Source organism: Protopterus annectens, chromosome 3.part0 (genome assembly GCF_019279795.1).
Source record: "Protopterus annectens isolate FY-2018-M chromosome 3.part0, PAN1.0, whole genome shotgun sequence".
In the NCBI taxonomy this organism is placed as follows: Eukaryota; Metazoa; Chordata; order Ceratodontiformes; family Protopteridae; genus Protopterus; species Protopterus annectens.
Window position 1 is genome coordinate 1209552093 of NC_056731.1, and position 13100 is coordinate 1209565192.

At 36.0% G+C, this 13100-nt stretch overlaps 1 protein-coding gene across 1 annotated transcript in view; it reads left to right on the forward strand.

The window, feature by feature from the left end:
- ADCY2 (adenylate cyclase 2) overlaps positions 1–13100 on the forward strand; it is a 4311002-nt gene that overhangs the window by 3749283 nt on the left and 548619 nt on the right. Inside the window, exon 13 of the mRNA XM_044065410.1 lies at positions 5338–5407. Coding sequence (XP_043921345.1) covers positions 5338–5407 — 70 coding nt within the window. The remainder of the gene's footprint in view (positions 1–5337; positions 5408–13100) is intronic.

Consider the following 13100-nt stretch of genomic DNA (forward strand, 5'->3'; position numbering starts at 1 on the left):
TAAAGAGGCTCTCTAATAAAAGAAAACATCCATTTCATGCAAAAATAAATTTAACTTTCAAGATACTAAAAATATTTTTGCTAAACTTAACAGGGAACTACAGACCCTTATTAAAAAATAAAGTCAAACCTGAGGTAAAATAGCCACTCAGTCAAAGGATAACCCATAAAGCATTCTTTTCTTCTTTAACTGTGTTAGAACTCTCAGTAACAGAACACAGCACTGCACAGAGCTAATAGTAAATATCACATACTCAGATGCAGGGGATATACTTAATCTACCAGCAGGCAACTTCAGCTCAAACTTCACTCCCCTTTCCCTTCCTAAATTCCAAGATCACATACACACATCTATACCTCCCCCTTCAAATCTCAAAGCAGCTAGTCTGCAAGGTTAAAAACACTACTTCTGTCGGTCCAGATAACACACTGGGTTGCCTACTGATCATTCTGAAACAGGACAGAGGTCAAACCCCCACAGAGGTTGTTCAATATCATCCTATAACAGGCTTCATCATGGATGAATAGAGAACAGCAACAGTGAGCCCCTTGCACAAAGGTGAGGTGTCAACTGTCCCATGTAATTATGATCCATAAGCCTGGCTAGCCTCTTCTATAAGACTATGGAAATGTTCATTATAGAATTAATAAATAAGGACAGAAGCAACCTGCAAACTATTGACTCAAGCCAGTTCTGATTCATCAAAGGGAGACCATGACTATTTAACCTGGTCAGCTTCTTCAACAAGTTACTGGAGCAATAGATAAAGACAAAGAAGTACACACACTGCATATCTGGACCTTGTAAAGGTATTCAACACCATTTCACACCTGGGCATCGAAGATAAACTCTCCCAGTTAAAGGTAAACCCTTATGTAATTCATTAGACAGCAAAAAGTCTCAAAAACAGAACACAGAAAATTAGGATGGGTGACTCTACCTCCTCCATAACATTTGTCATTAGCAATGTACCCCAGGGTTCAGTCCTTGGGCCACTCCACTTTTGCATTTAGTGCTCAGAGGTCAGAGCAAATGTTAATGGTTTATGACTGACTACATTTGCAGTTAACTGTAAACATGATACTATCATAAACTTCCCAGATGACATCAAGTTCCTCCAAGCGGGCCTTTTCCCTATAAATACCTGGTTGTAAAATCATGGACTAAATCTAAATACCAAGAAATGTATAATAGTATCCTTTGGCAAGCATGATCACCCTTATAACTAACACATTGACAACACACCCTTAAAAGTCAATCCCATAGCCAGGTATCTGGGAACCTATATCGACAATGAACTGTCTTTTGATCACTACATATTCACTATTTTAATTAAGTCTCTTTTTTTCATCCCACAGCTTATATCTAAAGGTATACCATCCTGGTCCACAGATACAATCAGTGTACTTTATTTGGTTCTTATTAGGCTGATAATTGCATATAAAACCCTTTGGTGTGTACCTGTGCAAACACTTGGAATAACTGAAATGTCCACAATGATTTTTCACTAAAATAATTAAGGGCCTAAATCATGAAAACTATGAACACCATCCCAAAGATTTGTCCCTCCTGTCAGTATCAAGCAGGCTACTAAGAAGTGACATTTGCCTCATGTATAGAACCTCAAAAGACCCTATCCTGTCAGGACTATTACATGTTTGCAAATCTGATGGTAGCATAAACACAAAATCAAGGGATCTCAAGCTCTTTTGCAACATAAATAAGATATGTTGGTGGTATAGATGTGTGTCACAGAGAATACTGCATCTGTGGAACCATCTTCCACTCTCCATAAAGCAAAGTATGTCTCTTACACTAGTCAAACAAAATGTGCATGACTGAATGGGAAATCATAAATTCACCCCTGGCTTAGCAATCATATCTGTTATGGAGAGTGGCAACAAGTAACATATCTTTATTCTGCCCACTTCTTGGTTAATCTTTTATTTATTTATTTATTTATTTATTTATTTTTATTACATTTGTTAACAAGGAAATGGCCGACTGGGCCAGAAGCCCATTTTCAGTAGAGGCCCGGGGAGAAAATCTCCAAAACAGTAACAATATTAGCAATAATAATTATTAAACAAAACAAATCTTGCATAAAATTATAAGGGCAAAACACTACCATGGGAATGTAAGGCTAGACGTCTTAAGATCTTCATAAATCAACAGCCTACTAAGTACCTGTGCATCTAGAAAACTATGTTGCCCTTAGTCAACTCCTGAACTTCCTTCATCCTTCAGTATAGGTCCACCTGTATGTAGGAACTAGTACTGCATGTTGTTTCATTCACTATAGTGTGCTGCCTAGAGTACCACTTCCTGCATACATCTGAAGTTCTCTCTACACCACACCCTTTAATAGGTTACATTTTTCTTGGAGCTTTTTTACTAACATTAATGCCAATGTAAAAATTCTAGGTATTGCAGTGCAACAAGCTGAATTCCAGTTTTGGAATAGGATGTAGGGCTCCAACCATCTTGATAGCATATACAGCATGAGGACTGCTGGAGTTCCAGTTTTAAAACTGAATAATGAATAAATGGTTGGGATGCTGAAACAAGCACAATTTTTTGGAATCTCATGGTATATCTCCAAGCTTGTCTGCCCTGCTCAGCTTAGTATCTTTCTGATAAACCACTGGACAAGTGATTTAGAAGGAAGGAAGGAAGGAAGGATGGATGAATGGATAATGATTATGGTGTACATAATTACATACTAAATATTTTTCTTTCATGACTAATAATTGGCTATGATTGAGGATGGCACAGTGGCACACTGGGTAATATTGCTGCCTCATAGCAAGATGTTCTTTGGTTCTGTTCTTGGTTGTGTTCTTTCTTTGCACTGTCTACTTGTCCTTTCTGTGTGCATAGAGGTTATCTCTGTGAGCTCTGCTTTCCTCTCACTTCCAAAGACATGAAGTAGATAAAGTGCCATTATGCAAATTCCCCGTGGATGTGCATGTAGTGTGTGATATGACAGACTAGCATCCTGTCCAGAATGAGTTTCAGTGTGTGGCACTCATTAGCTACTAGGATACGCTGCAATGTCCCATTAACCCTGAGAGTATAAAGGTGTGTTATCAAAAAAGGAATGGAAAAATAAATGTTTTACTGAATGTTAATGCTCAGTCCTTAACATTTAAGTTGGACCTACATTTTTGTTTATTACACGCCTCAGCAATAATCCCAAGCATACCTCTCAATCTTTTTGTTCAAGAAATCTGGGCAAAGCTTAAAATAATGGGAGGACAAAGGCCATAATTAGGAACAGATTTTAAATATTGTTCTTATAAACTTAGAAAGTTGCTAGAAAAACAGGGTTTTTGTTACCATGTATTTTCTTAAGTTAAAGTAAGTCTGAAACACAAATGCATGTCATTATTTAATGACTTCAGTCCGCCGCGATTTGCCAGAGAACCCCAAATTTTATGAACAACAGACCAAAAATCTGAGGAAAAAATCTGGACATTTGGAGAGGTATGATCTCAGGTGAAAACAAACTATCACTGTCTGATCAATAACTGGTGACTCTAGCTCACACAAGTTTTGAGAAAATTGCATGATACTTTTTTGTGATGCAACTTAGAGTACATATGCTGTGATTAATATTTGGTTTGCTATAAGTTGGTTTGGAAAATATTGTATAAACTGTCTTTTAAAAGTTTCTGAGTTAAAGATGTTGCGATGGCACTCTTTCAGACTCTATATGGTTTCTCCTACAAGAATCACTATTTCTGGAGCCACCAAAGTGCGCATTATGTGCCATGTGCCAGCACTGCTGTTTATTCTTTCTGACAAGGCAGATATGAAATACAGATATTGCAGTAAGGCTCCTCTGTAATGGTAGGGGAAACATTTCCTCCACACCCACCTTAACTCCTACCACACATGCACCACATGCAAGGAGGTCCATTTGGTCCCTTATGCCTTATATGTGCATACAATCCACTGTGGATGATTTGCCTGCACTTATTTCTCACATTGTCTGTCTGCTGTGCAGTCTATGACCTCTACTAGCATTGGCTGTCAGGCATAAAGCTACTCCAGTTCCTCCATCTGAGAGAAGCAGTATAGGGTAAAGCTCGTCATTCTCTCTCCCACTATCTCTCTCTGTATCTATCACTCCCTCTCTCTCTCTCTCTCTCTCTCTCTCTCTGTATCTATCACTCATTCTCTCATTCTCCCTCTCTCCCTCACTATGTCTTTTTCTATCTCTCTCTCTCTCTCTCTATCTCCCTGTCTCTCTCTCTCTCTTTGTCACACTCTTTCCTCACTCTCTATCTGCCTGTCTCTCTCTCTTATACTCTATCTCTCTGTCTCTGTCTCTCTCTGTCTCTCTCTTTCTGCCTCTCTGTCTCTCTCAATCTCTTCCTCTCTGTGTCTCTGTCTCCCTCTATCCCTCTCTCTCTATCTTACACACTCTCTATCTCTGTCTCATATACTCTGTTCTCCCCTTCTCTTTCTCTTTCTCTCTCTCTCTCTTACACAATCCCTGCTCTCCCCTTCTATCTGTCTGATTATCTCTCACTCTCACTGTCTCTCTGTCTCTGTCTGCCCCCTTCTCTCTCTGACTCTTTGTGTGTGTGTGTCTCTCTCTCTCTTTCCACCACCACCACCACCACAGTGACATCACTACCAGCCGTCTGGCATCTTATTTATTACTTGAACTCACCTTGCCAACATCACAGATGGGGATTCTTCCTTTTTACCAGTGGCCAGCATCTTATTCAAGAATCTTGATAGCAACAGTACCTGTCTGAAATTAGATTATATATTTAACTTAAGATTATATCATAAAAAGTATATATACTTACTTTTTTACATTTATTTATTAGCCAGATAAGTCTCCTATGTATATACCCCTTTCCAAGGGCAGTTTGGAAATGTTGCATCATTAAGTGATTGCTCAGTCATAATCCTGTAAGTGGAAACTAATGAAATTAAACCCAGCAGTACAGATGAAACTCATTAACAGAATATGCAATTAATTTTTTCAGCTATAATGCCAGACTGCTTTCAATTAACCAGATTTAATGACTGTAAAATAATTGCTTGTAATTTTTCTATATTATGAATTTCCTTCCTGGGAAGAAATGGATGATCATGCAAATGGCAGCAAGTTGTACCTTTATAACATTACAGAGTCACCGATTAAGGCACTAACTCACAATTTTAATGTCCTATTGAAAAATGATTGCAATAGAGAGTGGAACTTCAGTGTAATGTATAGTTTGAACACTGTCTTAAGCTGTGAGATAAAAAGAGAACAATGTTCCCAGTTCTTAAGTAAATGATTTCACACTGAAATTTGTCTCTTTTTATTTTTAGGCAGTGGGTTAAATCAGAAGACATTCAGAGAATATCGTTGTTCTTTCACGATAATGTTTTGGAAAAGGAAGTAAGTTAATGAATACTAATATTTGTCATTATTTTCATTTCAGACAGACGCTTGCAAAATACAGCTGAAACTAGTCTAAATTAGAAGTACATCTGTGTTTGTCTAGTATTAAAAAGATCTTTGCAAAACATGAACGTGTGTGTGTGTGTGTGTGTGTGTGTGTGTGTGTGTGTGTGTGTGTGTGTGTGTGTGTGTGTGTGTGTTGATAAGGAGATTGCATATACTTCCTTAGTCAGTGGTCACTTTCTGGAATGTGATCTCTACTACAGGTTATTACATTACCACACAGGTAACATATGGTATAAAGATGTGACAGTCTAGTGTTTCTGTATTTAGAATGTAGCTCATTTTATATGACTAAACTGTTTTGTCATATTTTTAGGTACCAAACCAAGCAAATTGTAAGAATAATAATTTTGATAACTACAGGTATTCTCTTCCATAAATGCATTTCTGTGCATTGCATGCAAATAGTAGGTGACCATAATAACCACTGATTAAAATCACCAGAGATTTTATGAAACATGACTAACCTTGATTGTTTCCAAGTAAACGGTCTAAAAAAAAAAGATCCCTTTCAGTACTTGTCATACTCCAATCACAATATGACTGACAGGCACATTATAATTTGTTTTCCACTGAAACACCTATTAATAATTCAGTTTGGATTGCATACTTTCATTAATCTATGTATCAAGCCGACAGTTAACTGGAATTGTATGTAACAGGCATATTAACTGGACATTATGATTGCAAAACTATTTAAGATAGACAATTCTGAGACATAATTGTTTATGAACTTTAGAATATTTTATTTGTTCTTGCTTAATGCTGAGACAGAAAGGAAATGAAAACCAGTGCCTGCAGCCCACATTAATTACTAAAGGTCAGAATTATTCTTTCAAGATATTTTTAATAAGAGGCTTGACAACTGATGGTTATTGATTTACCAGCTCACAATATTTAAGAACAAGTCAGTCAAAATTACATAAACTCAGTTCTTATACTAGTGCTCAGTTCAGAGAACAATGCTTCTGAAATGGCTCTTTTGTCCTCTACTAATGATTTGACCTGCCACTTTCCAATTAAATTGTCAAAATAATTTTCTTGGCAGAAAATACTGATGCTCTAGAGGCAAAAAATGTTAAAAGCTAGACAGCTAAAATATGGTTTACTGTAGTCCAAGGGCATAGAGTCTCTGATGTCCGCAAGTCATACTGCTCCCTACCTCTCTCCACTGCTCCTTGGATTTACCATCATAGTGGTATGCAAATTATCTCTGTGGTGATGATTGTCTCAGTTCACAAATGTGACCAATAGTGAAAGCATAGTGGTAAAGTGTACTTTAGCACACACGGGAGCCCAATCTGTGTTTTGGTTCTTGCAATTGGACAGCTGAAAGATTATGGCTGGTGATTAGTCTTGGGGGTAGGATAGTGTGGGAAAGTATTGTTGCATATGGTGACAGGCCACTGATATTGTTGCATGATAGCTGTTATCCACTTGCATCCTTTCTATTATGCCAGTCTTTTGACATCTCCGAGGAAGCATGGCTTTGTGCGGTACATGCTATCGTGGGAATTTGTAAATGAAACATGCCCTGCCTTTATTTGGGAATGTATACATGCTAGTAATGAGAAGCACAGAACAATAAACTAAATATCTTCACTTCAGGCTGGCTGTTCTTAAAGGAGATCAAGGTGTAGATTATATGCAAAGTACCCTTTCCTTGTGTATGACGTATTTGTACAGTTACACTTTGCACAAATGAGAAATTCAGCATTAAGTATAATGTTGTTCTACTGGAGCATTGATATAGGTAAAGTGGGTAGCTTGAAGAAATAAATGTGCATGTTAGAACAACAAAATGTTGTATGGAGTGGAAAAAATGTGCCAAGAAAAAACAGAATCACCACTCCAAGTAGCCAAGAACCAGACTCGGTAGTATCAAATAAAAATGTTTAATTCCACAACAAGAAAGACTCAGTAGTAACACAATCAGTCAAGCAGGACAAAAGCACTTGACTGACTGTGTTACTACTGAGTCTTTCTTGTTGTGGAATTAAACATTTTTATTTGATACTACCGAGTCTGGTTCTTGGCTACTTGAAATGTGCATGTTAGGTACTGATCTGCAAGTGTGGTTTAGAGTTACAATCAATATACAGATGTAGTACAGACAGAACTAACAATGAAGGGTATTACTAATGTGCAGGTATGCTGAGAATGTGACTGCAAAGGGGTGGGAGGGTGCACAAAGGGGTATATCATTTATATCTGCATTGTGGATATGTATAGTCAACTGTGGCTCGAAGGCTATAAAAAAAAAGTATGGTTCTGGGATCGGATATGGGCAAGGATGGGTTGGGACTACCTTATTTTCTGTTCTGACATTGCAACATGGACAGGGAGGGAATTGGCACTACACTAATGTGCGCTGGTAACAAGGCATGGTTGATGAAGTCACATTTCCATATGTGCTATAGGGGTTCACATTGCTATGAACAGCAGACCATATTTTCGCATTTGCTACTATGTGCATCATGTCTCACTTCTCATCCTGGTGACTGAGTGGCACCAGGACAATGTTCTAATTCATTACTGGTAAACGATTCAGCATAGACTGTGGAAGTCCTATGCCACACACAACATACCTGGGTTCCATGATAAGTGATTATTATCAGAAGCATATGCATTTTTCTACAAAATTAAGAAATATATGAAAGGTATTTGGATAATTGTGATTCCCCTTATATATTCAGTTTTATTATATTCCTTCTTCTGAAATTGTTACTGTCATTTATGCAAGATAATTTTTAAGTCACTTTTCATCACACTTTTTGCAAATTAGACATAGACATTAGACAGAATACTCAGCAACAGCACACCTCCAAAACCACCACTCCACAGAAGAAAGCAACGACCACAAGCCGGTATCCAAAATGCAATTTATTCTCTGACATCTCGGCACAAATGCCTTCAAGGAGTAAAATGCATCGAAAATATCCTGCCCTTATATACATCTTAAATACATTTATTAACACTCAATTAATTAACAAATTAACCAATTACGTTAAAGAAAGCACTAATTACGTTCTACATTCATACCCTTTGGAACTAAAGTGTCAATTTTTTATAATATACAGGGACTCTTTAAACAATAACTTGTTCTTTATATTCACATTTGCATAAACAGCATTATCACTTTTTCTAATATAGTACCTTTCACACCGGCAGACTCCCCTCTGTGCATTTTATTAAAGGGTTCTGCTACTGAACTTTCCTTTTTGTTTTTTCAGTGTTCTTAATGGTTCCGTTAGCCTCACTTTAAATGCTCGCTTAGTTTCTCCCACATAAAATTTATCACACAGGCCTTTCAAGGCATATATAATACCCTCTGTATCATATTTAAATTGTCTCTTCACCCCCACATTTATGCCATTTATTTTGTTGAAGCTTGTAACTAAATACTTACATGCCTTACATTTTCCACAAGGCTTCGTACCATACTCTAGGGGGAGTATTGTGTAGATTCATGGGGGGGCATGACAAACTTCCCTTTCAGCAAAAATTTTTTTTAATTTCTTCCTATTCTATATGAATTTTTAGGTGCATCTGACCCATTCAGAAGGATCTCTTAGAGAAGTAACGAAGTTCCAATAATATTCAACTATCTCAACTACTTTATCACTAAAGCACCTATAAGTGGCGACAAAATAAATATCTTCCTTCTCATTGTTCCCACGTCTCCTAACAATATTATAACCCAATTTTACCTTAACACCCCCCTTTACATATTCATTAATAAACGTTTTCCAACATTTATTTAACAAATCATTGTTATACCCTCTCTATTTAAACATGGAGATGGTTTTCAATAATTCTTCATTGAAATCCATCTCCTCACTACAAAGCCTATATAATCATATAAACTCCCCATAAGGGAGAGCTTCAAGTGTATGAGATGGATGACAACTTTGTGCTCTCAAATTTCCACCTTCAAATTTTCTGTGTATTAAGGTTCTGTTTTTATCTCCATTAGTAATAGCCACAATTACATCCAGAAAACAAACTTTCTTCCCCATCTGTAGTCCATCAAAATCCAAATGGACTCTATTATGTTGTAAACCTTCTACAAACAACTGAACCTCACCCCCCCACATAAAAAAGTCCTAGACATAATGCTGATCACATCACTTTTTTGTCATCTGACATTCAATTTCTATCAAATATCCACCGGATAAATAAAAGACATTAAGAATTATTTTATTTATCAGGACTCCATTCAAAAACAAAGCAAATGAATGCATGGTGTGAGTCATCAAGGAATAAGTGTGTAGTGCAGAATAGCAAATCACCAGACTATCTTCAGAAGAAAAACAAATTACGTAAGTAGGAATCCCCAAGAGTGATGGTGCAGAATAACTTCTTAGAAGAGAAAGCACATGAAATATTAAAAGTGAAACAGGTCAAAGTTCAGTAATTTTTGCGTAAGCAAGTACTCTGGGATTGATTATACCATTGTCATCATTGGCTGCCCAACGCACCTATATAGCCACAGCTGAAGGCTTCTGTATGCTATATTCCATCGTAAGTTACAATGTCTGCAAGCTTGTTTTCATACTATGCAAGTGCAGAGAAGATTCAAAAAAGAAACCACTTTTGAATTTTAAGTGAAATAAATTGTATAACAGAGAAAATGGAGTTGCATTATCTTATCTAAACAATCTTATCTTGGTTTGTGATTTACTGTGGAGTTGACTGGTAATAGAAGTTTTATTTGAATGTATATTTGATTTTTTACCACTGTTTTTCACTGACTGTAAGAAGGAAAGGATAGCTTGCAGACAAGAAGAAAAATCACACAAGCAATATACCAATAAATACTAAAGCAGCACATTAGTATTTATTGGTATATTGCTTGTATGATTTTTCTCATGGAAGTTGATTAAAGTTCTCTTTGAATTGAAAGATTACTGATTTTGATTATTTTTTTCTTTTATAACTTTTTATTTGTTTGAAGCTGAATTTGGATTCCTTAAATGAGTATGCAATTAAAGATTTGCTAAACCACAAGTATCTTGTACAGTGTAATAAATGCTATGTATATTTAAAGGTAGCACCTGATAACACTGGTGATTTGTGTTTGTCATGTCAAGAGTTGGATGATTTACTTACCATTATTAGACGTAAATCTAGACTTACTGATAACAATTGCACTTGTGCAATTGGCACGGCTTGGAGAACTGTTGTTACATGTATTAATGCATGGACTTGTAAGATAAATAATGTTAGGCAAAGAGCAAATAGAACACATTTATAAAATGATGTGTCTATTGCCTGCAAAGATCATTCAACCCCTATGAAGCAAGATGATGCCCCTGACAACTTTGGAATTCTGGATGCAAGTATTCAGCAATCTGAGGATTCAGGGTGTTTAGAAGGAAACTCAAAGAAAGAAAGGAAGACGTTCACAACAAATAAGGAAGAAAAATAAACTGATAAATGTCTGTAAAGTGAAGGGAATTCATACTGAAAAGGACACTGCTTTGTTATGTAACACACAGATTCCGGGGAATGATAACATTTTTCTATCAGAAAACCTTCAGTCTACAGAAAAAAGGCATCATTTTTCCAAAAGAGAAGGCAGAAAAAAGAGGCAAGGGGCAGGTGGAAATGAAGAAATCAGAACTGAACTTGGAAAGATTAAAAAACATTACTCTAAGAAAAAATATGAGCAAGATAGATGTTGACTACATGGCTCAAGCTATGGATGTACAAAGCCAGCTGGATGAGAATTGTATGCTTGCAAATTTAACATGCCATGAAAACAGTGGGATTAATAACACTAATGGTGATGAAGATCATTCCTTTGTAACAATTGATAGAGCAGATATTACTGAATTAGAAGCTGAAGATTCTTCAGATCTGGTCAGAAAAGATATTCTTGTATTTATAGATTCAGTTATTGGAGGAAATATTACTTACATTTGCAGAGAAGGTTATGAACATTAAATAGTGATATGCTTGCCAGGAACAAAAACAGAAGATGTGAGACAAGCCTTGAAATGCCTTAATGTAAGTTAGTATGAATCTGTTTTTATTCATGTTGGTACAAATGATCTCATCCACAAGGACTCTATAACTGTTAGTAGGGAACTTACAGCCCTCTTAGGCAGTATAGCTTGTACTGATGTTAGGACATATTTTTCACAAATCACATATAGAAAGGATAGTCAGATCACCATAAATGAAAATATTTTTTGGGTAAATACCTACAAAGAAAAAAAAATGTCCCAGTTTAAAAACTGGAAATGTGTACAGTATCCAAGCCTAGTTTTGGGCACACGTGTGTTCAGACAGGATGGCATGAATTTGTCAAGGTCAGGGAAGTGAACTTTTGCAACAGATATTTTGCAATATTTGACAAACACTAGGCAGGATTTTTGCCAGGTCGAAAATTTAACAGTTCACAGATAGCAACATTCGATACATCTCTAATGGCTGTTAATGCTCGAAGCATTACTAATAAAGTGTTTTTATTGGAAAATTTGCTATGTTCCCACAAGATTGATGTTCTTATTGTTTGTAAAACATGGTTAAAAAACAGTGTCTGAAGACTAGTTCTGTCAGAGTATAAATGTTTTTATTGTAACAGACATTCTAACAAAAAAATCAGGTGGAGGTGTGACTAAGTTAGTTATGAGACCTGTGATTAGTACATGTTTCAATTAAAACACCAATATTATAGATTGTGTAATTGTGACAATAAAGACAACCCTGGAACATATAACAATTGTTGGAGTATATATACCACCAAAGTCAAGTGCTGATGACCTAGAGGAATTCATACATTTCTTGCATGAAACACAGATGGGAAGAATAATATTAGCTGGGGACTTAAATTTACCAGAAACAGACTGTAATAATGTTGATTTAACAACTTTAGTAAGGAAGTTATTCATAACGTATGTTCAGGAACAACAATTGCTTCAAATTAAAAAAAAAACTACCAAGGAATGAAGCATACTAGACATTGTTTGTGTTCCTAAAGAAATTACTTTTACTTCAAGTCAGGTTTTACCACCACTAATGTGTAGTGATCATGGGGTTATAACAGTCGATATGTTGCTAGATAATTCTACCAAACTGAAATCTAAACCAGTGTACAAAAGGTGAATTGCAGATTATATGGAAGCAAAACAGCCACTATGTAAAACTAACTGGAGTGGAAAAACTGTAGATGGAATGTGGAAAGTTTTGAAAGAGAAATTGTTTGAGTGCAGAAAAAGAAATGTTTAACATCAGAATCTAGGCATACAATGTCAAGGGGATATATTTCCATAAGAACAAGATACCCAATTAAGGTGAGAGACAAAAAATATAAGAAATGGAAGAGAGGCCAAACTACAGTTTTGAAAACTGAAATAAGCAAGCTGGACAAACAAATTAAGTATAGTGTGAGACAAGATCAAGAAAACTTTGAACAAAATCTATATAAAGATATTAAGCATAATAGGAAACCTTTTTTTTAGATATATAAGATGTGGAAGGAGTAAAGACATACAAATTAATAAACTACATGTATAATCTAAAATTTATTCTCAGACACGACAGATTATAGATATATTTACAAAATCTTATACAAAACAGCTTGACTCCACAAAAGGGGTGATAAGTTGTCTTAGTGACA